The sequence below is a fragment of the Mastacembelus armatus genome, chromosome 5 (genome assembly GCF_900324485.2).
Source record: "Mastacembelus armatus chromosome 5, fMasArm1.2, whole genome shotgun sequence".
Classification (NCBI taxonomy): Eukaryota; Metazoa; Chordata; class Actinopteri; order Synbranchiformes; family Mastacembelidae; genus Mastacembelus; species Mastacembelus armatus.
This window is the reverse complement of record NC_046637.1, coordinates 4172585-4193718: the sequence shown is the minus strand read 5'-3', so window position 1 is coordinate 4193718 and position 21134 is coordinate 4172585. Positions and strand designations below refer to the sequence as shown.

At 43.4% G+C, this 21134-nt stretch overlaps 1 protein-coding gene across 4 annotated transcripts; it reads right to left on the bottom strand.

Moving 5' to 3' along the window:
- Window positions 1-557: 557 nt before the first annotated feature.
- On the bottom strand, window positions 558-20638 carry tasora (transcription activation suppressor a). Of its 4 annotated transcripts, XM_026306997.1 has the most exons (29): window positions 20199-20638; window positions 17007-17152; window positions 16725-16817; window positions 16355-16427; window positions 16067-16158; window positions 15435-15566; window positions 14912-15042; window positions 14164-14195; window positions 13898-14003; window positions 13291-13394; window positions 12883-12986; window positions 12703-12775; window positions 12126-12200; window positions 11836-12032; window positions 11007-11294; window positions 10674-10860; window positions 9977-10105; window positions 9685-9839; window positions 8989-9160; window positions 8069-8563; window positions 6307-7703; window positions 5509-5631; window positions 4430-4589; window positions 4209-4317; window positions 3702-3880; window positions 3449-3595; window positions 2542-3304; window positions 1740-2232; window positions 558-826 (listed from the first exon to the last, which is right to left on the bottom strand). In XM_026306997.1, the coding sequence occupies exons 1-28, from the start codon at window positions 20473-20475 to the stop codon at window positions 1773-1775; spliced, it is 6399 nt and encodes a 2132-aa protein (XP_026162782.1). In that variant the 5' UTR covers window positions 20476-20638; the 3' UTR covers window positions 558-826; window positions 1740-1772. The 4 variants fall into 4 exon arrangements, with proteins under 4 accessions (XP_026162782.1, XP_026162781.1, XP_026162783.1 ...); XM_026306996.1 differs by having other exon boundaries at window positions 558-2232; XM_026306998.1 differs by having other exon boundaries at window positions 558-2232; window positions 2542-3235.
- Between the last annotated feature and the right edge of the window lie 496 nt (window positions 20639-21134).

Below are 21134 nucleotides of genomic sequence, written 5' to 3'. Positions count from 1 at the left end.
TCCTACTGGAACTCATCCTGTGAACATCATCAGCGTCTTTTCTGCCCAAATGCCCCTGAGAACAACAACAAATAATAAAAAAGACCCAATTCATACAAAAAGGATGAAATATTTTAAAAACATACCTGCAAATGGCAGATGGCTCGACGTCAGTGAGTTTAACAGAGGACACGAAGGAGACAGGGTCAGCTGGTAGAAGCTTCTATGGACCAAGACTTGCAGGGTAAAACCAAAGCAGCAACATACAGAAAATTTTGCTTTATACTCTGACGTCTTTCTCACTGGCAGTTTAATGTATGTCAAATGTCTAAAAAGTTATTTTTTGGAGCCCCTGAAATATTTTTTTCATTTTATGTTAATCTTGCATTTTAGTTGTGTTGATAAAATAAACTCTCACAGGACTTTGGGAGCTCGGTGTATTTAAATAGATTACACAATGAAATAAAAGGATGCACAGATTTCAACATAGATAAATTTAGAATAAAATCAGATCTGTCCCAGGTGGCTGAGACCTTTTAGCTCAGTCTGAGGCCAAGAACGTCTTGAGGCAAAGTTGCTGGTTTACACAGGCAAGTTTAATACAAAAATCCGATGTAAAAAAAACAAAAAAACAAAACAAAACATAAAAATGATTAAGTTAAAACCAGTCTGTTACAGAAGCACTTTTTATATACAACTAAACACAAACAGCTTCCAGGTCAACAAACCAAATGTTCAATACAAAAAAATTTTTTTTTACAAGACAGTGTCCACTGGAAGACGTGTAAGGCAGTCCGTCCTCCTCATTCCCTCACAGTTCCTCGCTCAGGTCCCCTAGCTCTCTCCTTTTGTGTAGAAAACACACAGTCTGGGTGGTGGTGCATTCAAGAAAACTAGGGATACAGCAAAAGCCTTTAAACGCTTCAGCCGTACTGTAAATCAGCACTGTGTTCAAAACAATACAGGTCTGAATGGTGGAGGCTGAAAGGCTGCTGAATGATCAGACTGTTCAGTCAGGCAGAGGCTCTCTGTGAGGCAGAAGCACATCCAGAAAACGACTTATGTCCATATCAGGTCTAAAATTTGAAAAGCTGAGTCTGACTAAATAAAACTTCTAGAAATTGGAAGAGAAACTTCCCACACACATCCAAAGTTGAGATATGGCCTTTTCTGTCTGAAGTACTAACACAAACAGGTAGTGGTTACAGTAGGTAGTAAAACGCAGGCTGTAGGTTTTATTCAAGCCACTCAAACAGTTGACGTAAGCAGGTACATCAGCACGACAGTCCACACTCTGTCTGCCACTCAGGGTTTCGATTCCATAACATTCACATGAGACTGGTGACCAGGATACAGCTGACAAGTACAAGTCTCTTTAATGGGAGACACTTTTCCCTGTGACAGATACACATGCCCAACTAAAGTCACAGTGAGATTCCCTGATGGTTGTTGCAGGTCATATCACACTCACACTCTGCCTGTGAGCTTCAACACTGTTAGCCAGTTACCAGTAGCCAACTTCATGAACCTAAAGTGACTGATGAAGATCCAGGACCCTGGCCTGAACTGATCCTGCAGCAGTTTTAGTCATCACCCTGATTTTGTGGTGTAAGGACTAAATATGTGGGAGCAGGCTGCAGAGCGTTGTATGTCTTTCTTCAGTGTAGCACCTGTTACTGTTGTGTTTCTGCACATGCTGTGCAACAAGGTGGCACTTGGTTTTTGGTTCCATGAATGCAGCAAGTGAGTAAAGGTTAAATGGGAGGATCAGCTGGTGTAGATTAACTGGCTCTCTACATCCCATTAAAGCCTCCTCCTCTGTGCCCCCCTCTGGACCTGTTATTACCCTGACCAGCATGGTTGTGGTACTCCCCCAGGAGGCTAGCACCAGGGCCAGGCTGATGGAAGCCCCAGAACAGGGCAGGACCTCCAGGGCCCAGGCCCCCTGACCAAACAGGTGTGGGCCCCAGTAGACTTGTTATCCTTCGCAAGTTGGTCAGAGGCCCTAACACGGGGCCCGAGGCGAAGGGCTGGTGGAAGCGAGGCAGGTTGGGGTGGTGCAGGATGCGGGCGCTTCGGTGTTGCTGAGATGGTTGTGAGAATCTCGACTGGGGCAGCAGTTGCTCATTAAGTTGTTGCTGCTGTAGTCCAGGCAGGAGTCCAGGATTTGTTTCTGTGGTGCTACTAGGTGGGCTGTTTCCAGGTGGAACCTGCTCTCCTGCCGCTGGCTGTTCCTGGCCTGACTGCACGTCTCTAGGAAGGAAAAGAACAGAAAAGCATGCTGAGGCGGAAATGTCAGATTTCTGTGATGTTTTCTTAGAACAGTCAGGACAGTCATTTCAAATGAAAGCTGGTCCCTATCGATTTCATCTAGATTCCTTCCAAATCTGACAAACTGAAACAATGAAACTGATGTGAATCAATCAGAAAGTTTGATTTGAGGATTAAACATACACAGATCTTGTTAACCAGTTAAGAATATTACATATTTGATCATATTATAAACTACACTGTCAATAGCAAACATCAAACTACAATGGACATCAAACTCCGTCTATTAACCTTGATATGTCGCCCTCTACAGGACAGGAGGAGCTGGCTTTGTGAAATGCAGGGTCTCCCTGTTGATCTGCTCTCTCTTTCCCCTCACCGGTCAAGTTGCTCTGGTCACTGGATTCTGTCCTGTTTTCACTGGACAAAGGTGTCAGCGTATCAATACTACTGGGAATCTGGTTTTCTCCCAGCAAGCCCACCACATTTACTGGAGCACCATCTCTCTGACCTCCCGGCTCTCCTCCCACATGCCGTCCCTCTATGGGAGGCTCTACCCTGACTTCCCTCCTCTCCTCCTCCCCCAGCTCTGGCTGAAGTGATGAGTGAATTAACTCCAGAGTGGCTGCCACTGCTTTCCCTCCAGGAGTGAGCTGGACTGACTGAGTGGGATCTCCCGGAACCGAAGGAGTGCTGGTCTGACTGCTCCCTGTACAAACAGGATTAGGAAGGAAGCTGATGTTGCACTCTGCTTGGGAGTCCACCAGCTGCAGCTGTTGTTGCTGCTGCGCCTGACGCTCAGCCCGCAAATGTGAGATGGCCAATCGCAGCACTTCATAGTCTCTGTCTGAATGTTGTGGAGCGACGTCCTTACAGGAGGCATCTGGAACGAGCTGGTCGGAGAAGTGGGGCAGAGGGCGGAGGCTGGAGCCAGCCTGCTGGAGATGTTGAGGGTGGTCAGCAGAGCAGAGGGGATGGACGTGTTCTGGGAAGATAGAGGGAGAGTGTTCAGAGCCAGGCACAGAATCACCATGGCTCAGCTGTGTGCAAAGACTTAAGGATTGAGGGCAGCAGTCAGTAAAGCACAAAAGTGCAGCAAACCAGGGGCAGAGATGGTGGAATGGGGGGGCAAAGACTAACAGGATTCTAATTCAATAATATCTTCTAATTTCAATAAAATACATCTTTCACAACTGACCTTTGGGTGACAGCAGGTCATCCATGATTGGCTGCTTTTCCTTGATGTCATGGTAACCAACCAGACTATTGAAGTTGTACAGGATTTCTTCAATACCAGCCACAATGATGCCAGCCATGGAGTAAGCAGTGAACCTCTCACAATCCTCTGACAAAACAAAACATGAAACATCACAGAGGTTGAGCGGGTCAGTCAAGAAACCAGTGACTGGGAATCATGAATAGTCTGGAGTGCCAGGTCTCACACTACATACCAGTCAGGAAGACAGTGTGTCGGTACTGTGTGTATCGGGCCTGCAGCTCAATCAGACAGTCCAGGTCAGGCGACTGATGATTCATCATGTCGCACTGATGATATGGGAGGAACTCAACGATCTGCCGCTTCTGATAGGTCGACAGTACTTCCAGTAGGTTGGCTGCATCTCTCCTGAACCTGCCCAGACATGTACATGTTTAACGATGTACAGCACAGACATGGATGTGCAGACATTCTGCTGACCACATTTTAAACATTTTTATAGCATTATTACAACTCCCATCAAAATGGCATTAATATCTCTGGAATACTAACATATAGATCTAAATATAGATCTACATTATATATAAAAACTATAAAAAGGCAGACATCCTTGATGTTTTGTTGAAATAAAAAATAACATAAAACATAACTTGTAGATGTCATTAAATGTATTAGCATTTCCTCCTGTGTCTGTTGGGCTCTGGTGTGTGCCAGTTATACAGTGCAGATAAACAATCAGTACCTGGCTTGCTCTTTTAATTTCTTGTGGGTTTTACAGTGAACCTTCCACTTCCAAACACTGTCCAGAGAACTTTGCTCTTCCAGGAACATCAGCAGCATAGCCAGTCGATCTGTAACAACAGCCCATGAATTTCTAGCAGAATATTTTATTTTTCATAAAAAATGAATTTCCTGGAAATAAAAGCAGGTGGATCTGTTAATGGATTTGAATCTGTGACCCACCATGAGTGATGAAGTCTGGATTGAGGACCAACTCGTCTGAGACGATGCAGCCTCCGGACACAAAGAGCTCGTTGTAGCTGTTGTTCCTGATGTCATCCAGTGTGTCGATTCCCACAAACACCACGGACGAGTGTTGCTTCAGAGACATCAGGCCTGGGATCTGATGTGCACACAAACAATTCTCACAATCAGTCCCTCTTCAGTCCAACAGAAAACACAGACAGTGATAGCGAGATCCTTCAGGTGGCAGCAAACTATGTTTCCTTACCACAAACAGATTGAGAGCTTATACGAACAAGACAACTAGTGCTGTATCACAGTACATGTGTAGTGTCCTACACCCCAGTGGTCATGACACAGGGTGGTTAGAAGATTTAGATTTTTAACTTCTGAACACATAAGTGGCCAACAGGGGGCAGTGGAGACACTGAGCAGAGGCTGCCTGAGAGCTGACCGATTGCTGAAGAAGATGATTTCTAAACCATCTTCATGGGTTCAATAGGTCAGTAGGCCTTTGCTTTTTCCAGCAGACACGACCTCTTACACACTGATGTGATGTACAGAGCTGATATGAGCACCTAGAGGCTCCCACACATATACAGACATACAGACACGACTGGTTAGTGCCTGTCCCAGGGGGGCTCAGGTCAATTAGATGCTGTACACATGTGGCCCCACCCTGCTGTGAGACAGCTGGCGCCACTGCTGAAGCATATGAAACAAACCAACCACACAGGTGTGTTAGTGACTGTTACGTTGGGTTGACACTCCCCAACAAGTAGAACGTCTGGAAACCTGCATTAACAGCAGAACATCTACTGAAGCTGGTGAGGAACTCTGCACTAAGACATAGACTCAATGGAAGGTTGACAAACAACCGTAGACTTACTAAGTTTACTTTGGGGGCAGCAAGAACAAAGAAGCCAAACATACAGAACACACCACATGATACTAACACTTGGAATGTACATGTGGTCTCTGTACAGAAATGTGTCTGTGTGAGAAGACATCACTTTGTTTACTGCCACTGATATTCAAGACACAAAGTAACCATCTGTTAAATTGTCATTCTGAAGCACCTTGTGTATGTGTCCAGCTATGTCTTTGTTCTTAATGATGACCAGCAGTCTGCTGTCACAGTTCTTCTGGTTCAGAAAGTCTACAGGACTCTGCTCCACGTTCCCCTGCTTCAACAGGTGCTCCTGCAACATAAGGGTACAGAGTATAAAGCCATGGTACAGACTGTGTTCAGCCAGTGTCTGGGTGGAGACCAGCAGGTTAAACAGACGACATTTTTACACAGGTTAGCAACGTAATTTGAGATGTGCATTTAAATCAGATTGTGACTGCGTCAAAACTTGGAACAACATTTGTTAACCTCATTAATCAAGAAGTCAGGTACAGCAAACTGTTCGCCCTGAAAACAAACTTATGTTTGCACCATAGACCCTATTCAGCAGTGTTTCGATTATACTAGACTAATGTGGATTAGGTAACTTGAGGGTAAAACATTTTCTTAATTTCTAACACTGACATATGAAACTCGAACTCAGTGAATCCAAATCCTTACCAGATCTAAATGTAGTTTAGGACTATATTTAAAGTTAAGAGCAGATCACTAAGCACTTTGTTTGACAAGTGAGAAACAGTTTTAAGTGTCAGCCTTTAAGTGACAAGCTGCAGAAGTAATCTGAAATAAACTGAGCAGCAGAAGACTCAAATGGAGATTAAATATTAAATTAACAGTTGTAAACTATTGACTTTTAAACCAAGCAGATGTAAAATTTTCTTTCTGAATCTCTGCCACTCCACTGTGGTTTGGATCAGTGCGCTTTGGGATTGGATTACACTATGACCTATGCCACTGGCGACGTTACCTTGACCTCTTCATACACCTGGTCCCCCAGCTCAGTGCTATGAAGGTAGAACTGCAGGGAGTTTCTCTTGATATCTTTGATGATCTCCACCAGGCTGTTGAACACCTCTGGCTGCAGCTGGCTGATCACAGAGCTCAGGGCTGTGGCTGGGGGAGTGGGGCCTGTGTCGGGGCTCGGGGCAAACACAGGCGCCGAGCTGGAGACCGGCTCAGAGGAGCATGAGGGCTGTGCCAGCATCTTAGGGACACCACTAAATCCTGGCAAAGTCAGCTTGCAGTCTGAACCTGCAAGGTCCCCAAAGTCCACACCAGTGGTACGATGTGCAGTCCTGATAGTGCTGCTGTCTTGTGCAACATTGTGAGCAACAGCCCTGTGTGTCTCCAACATGTGATTTTGATGTGGTTTCCACTGGGACTGTGGGGACTCAATAAGAGCAGCATGGAGGGCGGCGGAACTGGTAGGCATGTAGACGGGGACAGACACAGAGGTGGGAACAGATAAAGTGACATGTGAAGTTGGGGGACTCGGGCTGTTTGTAGCATCAGGAGGCTCTTGGGTGGTTCCATCTGGCCGCCACACATCATTAGCGGTGGAGCTGGCAGGAGTCTGAGTGACTGAAGCACTGACGTCTGCTGTGTCGTCTCCACTGCTAGCAGAAACCTCATCATCCTTACCATTAGCTGCTCGAATGCTGGACACAAAAGCACTAACTTTGCTAGCCAACGTGGTATCAGAATCAGTCCGGCTGGTGTCAGTACTGTGGTTCGGCCACCTGTCAAACTCTGTTAGCATGCTGTTAATGCTGTCGTGTAGTGAGCTAACATAGTCCTGCACCGGGGGACAGGGGTTGTAGAAAGACACATACTGTGAAAGCTGAGATATCGTTGGGTTTTGGACGGTGTGTGGAGGTGCAGTGGTTTCTATATTTGAGGTGGAGTGTGGGGACTGTGGCAAGCTGTACTGAATGCTCTCCTCCTGCAGGAGGAGCTGTATCTCTGAGGAGAAGTCACCGAGATGTTTGTCCACAATGCTGTCAATGTCTCTGAGAGGACGAGCAGAAGATGAGGAGACAGACGAAGGAATCGGAGAGCCAACTACCAGTTCCTTCACTTCCCCTTTTTGCTGCTCAAAGTGCTTTTTGCCTTTGGCCGCTTCCACCCCTCGTTTTTGCACATTATCAACCGGATGAGTTTCTTTTCCCTCCTCCAAAAGGTCTGCCTCCTTCACTTCCCATGTTTTCCCCTGTGCCTCCACCTTCCCTAGCTCAGTAGGCCGTGGTGAGGGGCTTGTCCTCCTCTCTGGGGCTGGAGGGATAGATGCCTGGATGGATGTGGAAATAGATGGCTCTTCACTCTGCTTGTCTTTGCCCTGAGGTGTCTCTTTTCTGTCCTTGAACCCTGCAGCAGGAAACACATGATGTTACACTGGGAACAAAAGTAACTGTATAAAAACATTGACTGCTGTGACATTCAGATTTTATTAATATATTATTATTTGAACTGAAGCCTAACCTAAATACTGAGCTCACTAGGTGAAGTGAAGACTTCCACCAGTGCCTGCTACTGGTTTTGGTAAACACAGCGACAGGAAATAAGCTTGGTCCCATTATCAAATTCAGAGGTAGAAACTTTAAACGGCCAATATACACACCAAAGAAAGAAGTGAACAGAGTCAAAACTGTGTGTAGCCTTACAATCTAAAACAGATCTCAAACAGATGAGCCGAGTAGACCCTATAACAAACTCAGGCTGATTGTTATTACCTGCAAACTCACTGAAGGCTGGGGGGGCAAACTGGCCCTCATTAGCCCCACCGTGCTCCCTGATATGTGAGCTGAGCTCGCTGGACTTTGAGGACTGGCACCTGTAGGGGGAAGGGGGAAACCTGTTCTGAGGGGCTGGGCACTGGGAAGGAGAAGGGGGACAAGCGGTGTGTGAAGATGAGAACTCAGAGGAGGCAGGGATAGGGCAGGGCCCTGGGGACAGGGGGGGACTGGACTCTGGAGACGGGCATTGGAAGGGTGAAGGGGGAGGGCTGGGGTCAGGTGATGGGCATTGGGAAGGTGAGGGAGGAGGGCTGGGCTCAGGGGATGGGCACTGGAGGGGCGAGGGAGGAGAGCTGGGCTCAGGAGATGGGGTGGGGCTCGTCGTGGGAGGTTTGGTTGTTGTGGTGACACCTGTTGCCGTGGTGAGGTGCTGGAAACGAGGGTCCTGAGGGATGTTTCTGTCTCTCTGGGTGTACCGCTCTGAACATAGACCTGCAGACACAGTTCACAGTTCATTTCTACTTCCATCTTTTATTCTGGTCACTGCTGTGACCCTGACCTGCTGCTTCATAAGCAGCATCGCCAGCCTGCAGTAATGCAGCAAAATAATCTGCATACTTAACAAGTAAACTATTTACAACCCCATTCTTTTCCTCATACCGTTTCATTCTGATCTGATGTTTGTTGCTCTAAGTCTGAAGACTATGCACAGTACTCAGCTGCTTCAAACATCATTTTAGGGTAAAATGGAAACTTTGTCTTCAACAACAGCACTAAGTGTTCCACCAAAACAGGGAAATGAAATTATTTACACCTACTTAAAACACATGATCTATCATCTGTTATACCAATCCTACTAAATACAGCTCATTTTAAAGTGATGTGTGTGGTTTTAGTTTTCCATTTTCTAGGCACACCTGTTATTGGAATGAGAACCCATGGGATCTCCCATTCTTCATCATCCTCTTCGAATCCTCCTGTTCTCCTCCCCATTCCTCCTCCTCTGCCTGCTGCTCCATGATTCATCTCCCCGCTGTGGGAGCTGGGACTGAAACCTTCCAAACTACTGATGCTGCCTGCCGTCTGCTCCTGCATACACAAAACCACAACCTCTGAACATCAGCTGCTCAATTTGAGCTTTTGCATTATGAACTGGGGTCTGGGGTTAAAGCACCAGCCATGAACTGACTGCTAAATGTCATCTAGTTATCTCTCTCCCTTTATTGCCTTTCATCAGTCTATTGTCTACTGAAGCCATGAAAAGCTTATAAAAAAATAAGCTTACGTCATAAAAAAAGATTGCAAACTATATTTTTAAAATGATAGCTTACCATCTGCCATTGAATCACTCTAGTTCAGTAAAGTGCTGTTAATTTGAGTAGGGCTGCAGCTAACAATTGGTTTCATTATGGATCCACCTGTATATTGTTTTCTCAATGTGAAATGTCAGAAAATAAATTTAAAAAATGTCTCTTTGATTTCCCACAGTTCAAACTCTTCGCCCAGACATTATTATGTACTGTCAGTTGAAGTCCTCCCATACAATGATTAGAGGAAAAGAAACTGAAGCTTTTCTGTCAAACACAAATATTTACTTCAGGTGTCACAATTACCTCTAACTCCTCCTGTTTCCTCAGGTCAATGTCACAGTTTGTGGGTAGGCCCAGCCTGGCAGCCAGCCTATCAAATGGACAAGAGTCTCTCTGCCCCTCCTCCTGCCACTCACAAAGATTCTGATTGGTTGTTGCACTTGCAGCCTGACTGAGGCCTGTCAGGAACAGAGTGACATTTATTAATAAATGAAATAAAACAACAAACAGCGGAGCAGAAAATAAAAAGTACAAATGAAAGGTTAGAGGGTCCACACATGCTATAGGAGTACAGGAAGACTCAATGTCTATTCACCTGTCAGCAGGCTGAGAAGTCTGGCAGCTAGTTCAGATCCATCGTCCCTCAGGTCAATATCCTTTAAACCCAATGAGCCAATCACAGTTGCCAGAGAGCCAAGAGGGGCAGGCTCTTGCCTTACTTCAACTAGGAACCAAAAGCAGGAAGAAACCATGTCAATAAACAACACATGGTTTGACTACTTCTTGAATACTACTTTAAGAGTCATCAAGGCCACTACACAAACATGAGCTAAAAACAAATCTCAGGATATTTGGATCTTTCACAGATGATCACTATCTGGTTTGGCCTTCACTCTCACATAAGAAGGATATTTTTTCACAAGTGCAGCAACTTGCTAACAAGATTAGTCAGTCCATAATCTCAAACACTGCATTCTGTGGGTACATCCCAAATCAATTAACTGATTGTTCCTCACTCGAACCTGGAACTCATTCCAATCTGTTATGAAGGCCATCCCAGAGCTCTTACTCTGAGGACACTATAGGCTAGCCCTTGTCAAAGTCCTGTTAGTTGTGGCAAACACTGCAGTGCAATGCAGCACTGAGTCATTTGGTGCAAAGACTCTTTTATTCTTGGAGACTTTGATGAGACATTAGTTTTATACAGGGAACCTGTCTGACAGCATTTTACTTGCATTTTAAAACTCTCAGAGATTCCTTTTTCAGCTGCTGGCCAACTCTTGTCTCCTCACCTGGAATCTTGCTGTATCTTCCAGGTTCCTGCGATGCTTTCAGGTATTTAAGTGCCTTCTCAGCCGTCACCTGTTCCTGCCTCCTCTTCCTCCATGGTGTCCTTAGCCCTCCTTCTTCTTCCTCCCTCTTCACCTCATTTTCTGCATTTCTTTTACAGGTTAGGATCAGGTCTACAAGATTTTGCATCTGAACAAAAGAACACACAAAGCACTAAAATGTTAGCATAATAAAAACAGGAAACTTGAGCACTTCAACAGTCTTGTTCACACCATCCTGAGGTAATACTAGCAAATGTTATGTTGATCGAAGGTAACCCAGATGCCAGCTTTTACCTTCTGGGTGTTGGTTTGTCTGTCTCTGGCATTGCTGAGCGCCTCCATCCCAGTTGCCCCTCCGTGGCCTCCAGAGCTATTCCTGGGCTTCACCTCCTGTGGCTCGTTACCACAGTGTGCTTCCATCAGCTGTCTGGCTCGGGCCACTGACAGCAGGTAGAGGGCCGGGTTGTACAGGTAGGAGCGCAGGTAGCTGTCCATGTTTACCCGATGGTGTTTGGGAGCAGGAAACAGTTTTCCTCGTTCATCCAGTTTGGAGTCATACTCGCCTATGGGGTATTGTCGAACCTTAACAGCAAAGACACATACTTTTGTGGGGAACAATTCAACATCAAAAATTCAAGCACACTCAATGATGGGCAGAACAATGATGACTGATGCATAAAGCCAAACCCAGAAAGATACAATTTTCCCAGACTGGTATGGAAGAACTTGAACATCATGCACAGAACCATGACCTCAGCCCCTCAAACACCTGTTAGATGAACTGGAACGCTGACTGTGTCCTGGACCTTATCACCAAACATCAATAATTCTCTTTCTTCCTCTTTCCTGCTCAGGGTCATTCAGGTCCACTGGGTACTGGATAGAGACCCACAGCAGACATGACCGGATCATACTGAGCTAAATTTGTATCCATTTAGTTAAAATGGAGTGAATCTGAGAGGACCTTATGCATAAAGCCTTCGAGAAGAGCTGCTATGGCTCAGCAATATGTTCCACCCACAGATAACAGCAACAGGAAATTAAATGAAGATAATGTCAGAGTCCAATAGGAAAAATAAAAAGAGAATTCTCACTGTTTAAAGAGATTTTGATTATACTGTACCTTGCCTTCGTTCAAGCCGATGAGGTATTCCCGCACCTGAAGTTCCACACCCGCAGACAGTTCAGCAGGCGGGTTGGCGCGGGCCTTGATGAGGGCATGGTGCAACGCTGGAACGAATGATCTCAGCCGTGGCATAAACTCCACCCCAGTCATCGATGACTCAGAGGCATCAGGGGAAGAGGAGGCACATCTTGATGCTACAGGGAGAAAGAGGAAAAAGTACAATTTAAAAAAAAAAAAAATCTTTAAATGATTGACCCAGCCACCCCAGCAGTCCCTCTGTTACTCACTGCATTTCGCCACATCTCTGGTGTCAGGAAAGACAAACAAGGCCTGAAGAGACCTCTTCCATCTCTCTCCTCTCTCTGAAAATACAAAAACACATTTATACTTTTTGAATTGTGCAGTAGTTTGCAGGCAAAAAGAGTTTTGCATTAGATTGCATTAACACCAAACTTTTGATAAATTTTTGTTCTCAACACTTCATTGGCATCTCTATAGAGAAGCATAGCAGTTCTCACCACCAGTGCTATTATTTCAAACAAAAAATCCAGTTTTCTAGTTATGCTAGTTTATACAGATATAAATTTACTAGGTGTGCGATTTTAATCTTGATATTCCTGTGTCAGTTTTTACAATCAATTTTCTTCTTGCTTATTTCATGCTTTTCCATTTGTAACGAGCCAATGTGAGTCACATATAAATGTTACTACTAAGGCAAAAATGTGATATCAATGTGGTACAATGGAATAACTGCAGTGATAAAAAGTGTATTATGCTAAAAAGGCATCAAAGGTTGGTACCCTCGCTACCACATGACTCGTGACAGATTATCGTCTATATAATTTAGCGGCAGACCAGTCATACCAGAGGACGAGGCCATCTGAACACTGGAGAGCAGAAAGAGAAATCCTCTCTCTGTAAGTGGAGTCACCAGAACCTGTAGAGAGAAGAGACATTTACCAGTTTGTCTATTTCCCTTTTAAATGTATGGAAGGATATATAAAATAAAGATATATTAGGGAAATTCATGTAAGCAGAACCCACCACTTTGTTTATCTCCAGTTCTTGCAGGAGTCTTGTCACACTGGTTGTTGATCGACTTCTATCAATCACCTCTAGGAGACTGCAGCAATGACCGTTCTTCACAACTATACACAGAAAAACACACAAAATCCCACTGACCTTCTCTTTTAGTTGGACACTATTAATGTAGTTAGTACAGTTAGGACAGAGTACAAAAAGAGAGCAATACATTTAAGAACAGTCATTCATGAAAGGACTGTTGGCCTCATGTGAGCAGTTTCAGAAATACTCAGTTACAGCTGCAAGATTTTCCTCATGAAAATGGTCAAATCTAAAGGATATCTGCACTAAATAATGGCACTTTGTATCTTCATCAGCAGCATCTATCTGTGTAATGTCCCTTCAGTCTGAAGGTTAATATGACTTTACCTTCTTGGCTGCTGTTGTACAGGTTGTAGGAGAACAGGCCAGAGGGGATGAGCTTGGTCACCTGGTCAAACGGCATCACACAGCCAATTTCTAACTTCTCTGGTCTGAAGGAGATACACACAAAACATAGCTTCTTAAAATCTGAAGATGTACCTGTTCAACATTGCCCTGTATTAAAGTAACCACCATATAATATAGGATGATCCTGATTGTGGGCCCACCACCTCGCAGTTTAGGACTTGATATGAAATCCTTTCACACATGTCCTAATCATAGAAAGCTTCTCCTCTCATATAAGTCAAGTACTTTAATACGTAAACACACATTTTTGTAGCTTCTGCTGCATTTCTCAAATTCTTTTTCGATCTCATTTTGTTGATTTCTGCAGCAACAATGTGGTGAATTCATTTTCTGTAAACTTGAATTTATTTCCTTTGTGGCAGCAAACACATTGTATGAGCAAACATTTTTTTAAAGATGCAGTGGGCAAAAGTGAAAGATTTAGAATTGTCTAGTAGTGAGACTGCAGATTACAACATATCTCATGCACTTTTTTGGGGTGTAGTGAAACTTTTCCAAAATAATCAGAAATTAGCTCAGTACTCACAGTCTGCAGGGCAGGAAGGGAGGAGAGAAGGAGCGAAGGGAGATCTGGAAGAGAATCCGGTCACCTTTAACCAGATCTCCAGACCACACTGTGAACTGAGCATGCTCTGAGAGGGTAAAACACAACGAGACAGAGAGTCAGAGAGTCAGAGAGACACAGAGAGTGCAGCTCATCAGAATCAGACTCACGGAAAAGAGGACTTCCTACTATGTCCAATATGGAAGAGTGAACTATCTTTTTGAAGGAAAAAAGGGATCAGTGCTCACCTTTACTCCCCTCTGCTGACTGACTGTTCAACCTGTCCATCAAACACACCAGAGAGAGAAGCTGTCAGGTCACATTATCACTGAGCTCTAACTTTACAGTACTGTACTGTACAGTATTTAGAGCACCACCAACAATATTGATTACTTTGTACGTTTATGCTCATTTGTAACAAATCCTTGCATTGCATCACTCCTTGCATTATTTACTGCCAAATGTTTTACAAGGACATCCATAACCAGATTTCTTAATATTTTGAAATTCTTTAAAAAAAAAAAAAAAAATTGAAATTCCAGTTGATTGTCTGAAAATCGATAGGCAGCTATTTTGATAACTAACATCATTGACCAAATGTCAAACATTCTCTTGGTTTTAGATACTTCGGTGGTGGCACCTCCTTTTTCATATTATTGTAAAGTGAACAGCGTTTTTGATATCATCACTTATGACTGACATTTTTCAACATTTACTAATATTTTATAATATATGTATTTTACAATATATTAAAAACACCTGATTTAATCCAAAAATGAACAGCCAGATTAACTGATTAACTATTATTAAAACGTGAAAATAATTGGCCAAAATTACAAACAGACTAATACTATCCTATAAGAAGTCAGCTTCAACCACTGTTCTCTGCATTAGCTTATTTAGTGTTTTTAAATGAAATTATTCATTGTTTTTGTTTAGCTAAGATGGTTCCCTGAAATACATCAGTTAAATTTCAGAGTTGCCTGATCAGCATACCTGATGGGAGCCAGAGGTTTGCTGGGGAGCGGAGAGTCTTTTCCTTTAAACTGGAAGGACACCACAGCGTAGGGACAAACCTGGCGAGGACGCTGGCGCAGTTCATCAAATGAATACTCGTAGAAATATTGCTGAAACGAAACAGAACGAAATGTTGAAGCCGTTTTTTGCTGCCTCGTATGACGTGGCCTTGTCACTCTGTTCCTAAACAGGTTGCTATCTCAACTTCCTGATGCAAACATTTATATCTGTAGGCTGATTTCAGTTAGCAATAAACAATAGTGCTGTCTCTACCACAGCTTGACCTCAGGGCGAACTTTATAACTAAGAAAACGTTATGCTGATCATTCAAACGGTAATTTTTCCTGTCAAACAGATAGGTGATGCACATGCATGAAAATCATTTCCAAGTGTATCAACGTCCCAGGGTACTATAACCCGTACATTTCTCATTATTATAAGACCGCTCTGAGCCTAGAGTTACCCAGATGTTTCGCCTGTGTCTGTGTGTGTGTGTGTTCACCTGTGTGAGTTCGAAGGCTCGGTATGAGGTCAGTGAGGTGACCTTACTGGCGTTTTTGGAGATGTGGCTGTCGAAGCGAGGCGTTGGATCTAAAAAGCTCTTCATGTTTTCATAAATGCTCTTCACTTTCCCCTGAAACCAGAAACAGATAGAGCTGTCAAAAACATATTCATTTCACTACCAAAAGCCTTAAGACATTAATTAATTATTGTTAACAGCCTGATGGCATTGTGATGTCAGTCTATCCACTGGAAACAATAGACAGCAGAGGAGAAAATAAAGAAGCTACTACATGAATATAATCTATGTTGTTCTTTTAATTGAAAAGAAAGAGTTCCGCGTAGTTTGCCAATCTCAGAAATCTGACACTCACTAGTGATCAAATGTCATTTTTCCATTTATCTTTCAGCTGTACATGCAGTGAAATCCACAAACATGATTGGCCTGACACTGATCCTATGGACCAGCTCAGGATTTCTCTAACTACATCACGTGTCCTGCCAATGACAGGTCAGCTGACACAGGCAACAATAGTGGTGAAGATGATATAGATGATATTGATGATGATATTGATATTGATGATGATGATGATGATAATGATAATGAAGATGAGGACTGGATAGATGCTTCACCTTCATGACTTTAAAAATGACGATTTCCCCAGTGGTTCCAGGTGTAAAGGGGTTCAAATGAAGCAGGTCTGAGTACCTGGACAGATACACTCCTGTAGACGCACAAGAAAAAAATGAAAATTGAAAACAAAGTTTATATCACACACAATTTTCTTTCTACCAAGCACTAGTTCTGTGTGTAACATTTCTGTGACCACACCCAGAAAACCCTCAGAATGAACAACAAAGTGATGGAAAAGGTAAAACAAAATGAATGTGTTATTATCTGTGTATGTATCAGCATCTTACCTTTACTGGGGTTTCCCAGCACTGTGATCAGGCTCTGACCCACAAACAGCCCCTTTTCACAGAGGAGTGGCAGCTAACAGATATAATTCAGCAAAAATACCAGATCAGTCTTAAAGGATAAGGTTCAATGGCTGAAATTAGTTGATCAAAATATTCTATATCCACTACTAAATGCTCATTACAACCACACTATTTCAAACAGAAAAAAAAGGTTCAGTCATCATGGCATAAAAACAAGCTCTACAGTTTGGCCCCATTTTGACATTGTAAAAATACAAAAACAGAACGGCACTGCTCAGCTACAGATTGCACTGTGTTAATTTAACATCACTTCTTGTCCTACTAGAGAATAGTTAAGAGTTAATCTCACCTTAACAGTATCAGTCAGTAGGAAACAGTAGCTCTCCTCCAGCTCTTTCTCTGTCCTCCCGTCCGCCTTCATTTCCCTCCTCTTCTCCACAAACTGAAACACACACACACAATCAATCCATGAGCAAACAAAAAGCTCAGGTGTCAAGCCAAATAATTTCTCTACAGTAAACAACAAATGCATGTCTGAATGGGCGTTTCTAGAAGACTTTATATTCATCACAAACACTGAAGCAGCAGGAAATATTTACTGGCAGTGACTTTCTGTCCATCCATGTCTCACCTCCTTCTCCAGCAGCTCACTGTGGACGAGCCGAGTTTTGCAATAGGTGAAACAGCCAATAGAGCTGGAGTCGATGTAGCTGGAGGTCAGGATGGTCATCATGTCTTCATACTCCCTAGACTCAGTGGAGACATACTGGAACAGAGCTGAAAAAGTCAGGATGGACAAAAAAAGGTCAATACATGTTTCAGGGTATCTGCAGGTTTCTAAGAGCTAGATTTAAGACTTTTTAAGACCTTTTTAATACCACGCTGAATGAAATTTAAGACCAATTTTGTAGAAATAAAATAAAACATCCCACAATACAACCAATTACCATAACACACTGTTTATTGATATAAACTGTTTACACACCGTTTGATTTATTGAGTAAAACAAAAATAAAATGCCAGGTGTTTTCCGACAGGTTTCCGCAGCCGCTTTGTCTTATTCACACCGCATGTGGGTCTCCAAAGCTTTCATACCCATTGTTCCGAGTTTTACATTTTTTTGCACAGCCTTCACCGGACCTCGAACACGTTGCCACTAACTGGACTTAACCACAGCGCAAAATTAGGGTTTTGTAACCAATTGTCATTAAATTTATATTTACCCATGGCAAAAGACTAATGCTGAAACTTTCCCGCAGTTCACGCAGCTGCCGGAAAGCATGTGTTAAATAAACTCCCCTCAAACGCGTATTTTAGTTGGTTCCGCCTATTTCGTTCTGCGTAACAAATACGCGAAAGGCTTTCAAATTGATTTCAAGATGAAAATAAAATCTTCTTTATGGGGTCTGTTAGATTTCATTTTAAGACCTTTGAAACGCGAATTTAAGACATTTTAATGCTAATTAAGGCCTTAGTTTTATAATATGGAATTTAAGACTTTTTAAGGATCCGCGGACACCCTGTGTTTAGATTTACTGCATGTTATGTTCTGTCCATTGGAAAATGCTAACAGCTCCTGCCATTGACCAGGAAGATTGATTTCAGAGCCTACTACATGTATAAGGCCTTGTGAACTGGGCCATTGTCTTGTTGAAACAGGAAAGGGCAAAGACAAACTGCCGACAGAACTGTGAGACACACTGTTGTCTACAACATCTCAAAATCACTGTAGAAATAACATTCTTCCTAATAAGAACAAAAGCACGAAGGGCACCAGACATAAAGTACACTAACATATGTTGCCTTAGGGGTCAACACTCATTGCCATTCACCTGGTGATATGTATGTACATCTTTATTTAAAGGATCTTACATACATTAAAACACTGCTGATCCTTTATGCAGCTTTGGGCTCATTCAGGTGAGTTTCACCCTAACCCAAAGAGAATGTTTCAACACCAGAAAAATAGTCGTTAGACAACAGCAATTATAGCCAGACCAGTTCAGCTTGTTTTGTGCCCAATTCTCATGAGATTGAAGAACCTGCAGCAGCTGCCTCCCTCAGTGGGGAGAAGAGGCCTCAGCTGGAGCATCCAGCACAAGGTGCTGTTGATGTATGAACACACAGTCATTACAGAAATTTCAACAAAAGATAATTTATTGCTACAATTAAAAACATTAACACACAGCATATGTGAATACATTTGAACAAAACATTCTGTGTGCCTTAGATGCACTGGAGGCCTTCTCAGGTTCAGCTTTATTGTTATACAAGACAAAAATAAAATATCATGGCCCAAAGGGCAGTGCAGGATAGCAATTCAAGGACAATACAACAGAACAAATCCATCCATTTTCTATACCTGCTTCCTCCATAACCAGGGTCACAGGGACCTGCTGGAGCCTATCCCAGCTCTCTTTGGGTCAGAGGCAGGGGTCCACCCTGGACAGGTCACCAGTCCATCACAGGGCCACATAGAGACAAACAACCTCACACACTCACACTCACTCCTATGGGCAATTTAGAGTCACCAATCAACCTGACATACATGTTTTTGGACTGTGGGAGGAAACCAGAGTACCTGGAGAAAACCCACACAAGCACAGGGAGAACATGCAAACTCCACACAGAAAGGCTGGGTTGCGAAAACAAAACCTTCTTGCTGTGAGGCAACAGTGATGCCGTGGATTATACATGCTTCTCTCACACACACACACAGCAGGTCCGCCCTCACTGACCAATTCCCCTGGGGGAAACACTGCTTTGTGCCTTCATCATATTTGTTTGATTAACAGTGCAAAATAAAAAGAAGATATGTGAACACTTCTGCTGCTAGAGATATCCAAAACAAAGCTTGCATCCGCATCAGAAATCATTTGACAACAGAAGCTGCAAAGTTGCTTATGAGTGTAATGATTCTCCTTCATATCACAGCCACTTGACTAGCTGATCTCAGATACGTAATGTTCTCTCAAACCCTACTGAGATAGTACGAAAGGAAGCCCTAAGGGTTTTAGGTGAAAGCCAAATTGTCACCATCACTGTGATCATTTAGTGCAACATGTAAGTTTCATTTCATCACCCAGCCCTTTCCTTCTGAGCACCACGAAGCCAGAACCGCGGAGAAACACATTTTTTACTTAGTTTTTACCTTCACTCGTCTGTGTGTCATTCTGGAGACAACGAGCAAAAAAACAAAAACAAAAAAAATCGCAAAATGACACGCACGCCTTCTGTAACATGTAAACAAAGCTCACGTTAGTTAGCACTTCCAGCCCTACCGAGAGAGAAAAGACGAATTAAAGCTTCTCACACAGACGGGGAGGCAGGGAGAGGTATCCTCACAAAACAAACAAATCCACAATCAGCTGGAAAGTGAAAATAAACGTAAAGTATTCACTTAAAGTGACGCAGCTAATTACCGTTAGCAGGCTAACTGCTAAGTTGGCTAGCATCCTTCAGTCGTGTTAGCATCATAGCTTATACAAACTTTTAATTAGAGCTTCAAACCAAAATATACAAGAGCAGAGTTAAAAACATGACACACACTGATGGATATATGCAATGTTGTGATATGTAACTGAGGTAACACAGCAAAATGTGCTTTAAACTGAGTTGTCCGAGAATGGATGCTTAGCTGTCCGATAATGGACCTTTTGAGTTACTAAAGCGTTTCAATTTAAAGGAACAAGAACTTCGGGGTTCACGATTCAGACGAAAAATAAATAAAAGTGTTTAAAGTACAATCGTTATTTAAAAACATGCACTTTTTCATAATAACTTATGATTTCTGTCATAGCAGCAAGATTACGGTCCAGCCCACCTCGCTTCTCCTTGGTTTTCCTCGGTATGTGGAACTTGAGAGGCTCCATCGGCATATGTCTCTGGTGGACCAGTGGCGGTACCGAGCTCCTCCTGTCCGTCCTCCCACCAGCAGCACCCAGTCGGACCGGACCAGGTCCAGTTTTTCTGGGAGGCTGCAGCTCGATAACCTCGATCAGCTCGCCATCTTGCAGGCTAACGTTAGCTCCGAGTTCAGCGGTAGCAGTAGAAACCCTCTTCGGACGAGCTGCCTCCCTCCGAGCGAGGCTGGCGTCCATTGTGAAACTCCCACGGAACCTACGTCTCCCTCCCAACCGTTGCTCCGTAACCGTTTCCCGGGTAGAGCCCCGCGACAGCACCGCTGTTACCTCCGGAGCCCGCAGCAGCACAGGGACTCAAACCGACGCGTAACGCGCGCCATGATTCCTCGGAGCAGCGCTCTTCTTCACGGAGACGCGCCTGCAGCTGCTCTACTGCCCTCTACTGGAAACTAGCGTCACACCCTACGATGGCATTATAAAATCAAGTAAAATGGTTGATTAAATACATAAATAAAAAAGCAGTAGTTTTCTTTCCTGAGAATGAAATTAGAATTTGTGGCCTTTTTGCTATCCTGATATTGGAGGTGGAGGATTAATATTTTGTACATTAAAATCCTTTTCTGTAATGCTGCATCAGACAATGCCAATGGACAATAGTTCTTGTAACGATCTGGACTCTGATGGGACAAGTAAAGTAAAAAGGATACTAAGTGCATTATAGCTCAGTAAGCTATGAGATACTAATATTTTGAATTAGTATATTACAATTTGCCTCATCTTGGCTCATACGGTTAGATTTATTTTTGCCCATCATTTTTTGATTTTATCCCATCATCATTGTTGGATTACAGGCAAGTTTCTGGCCTGTGGTCCCAGAGGACCAGGGGCCTTATAAG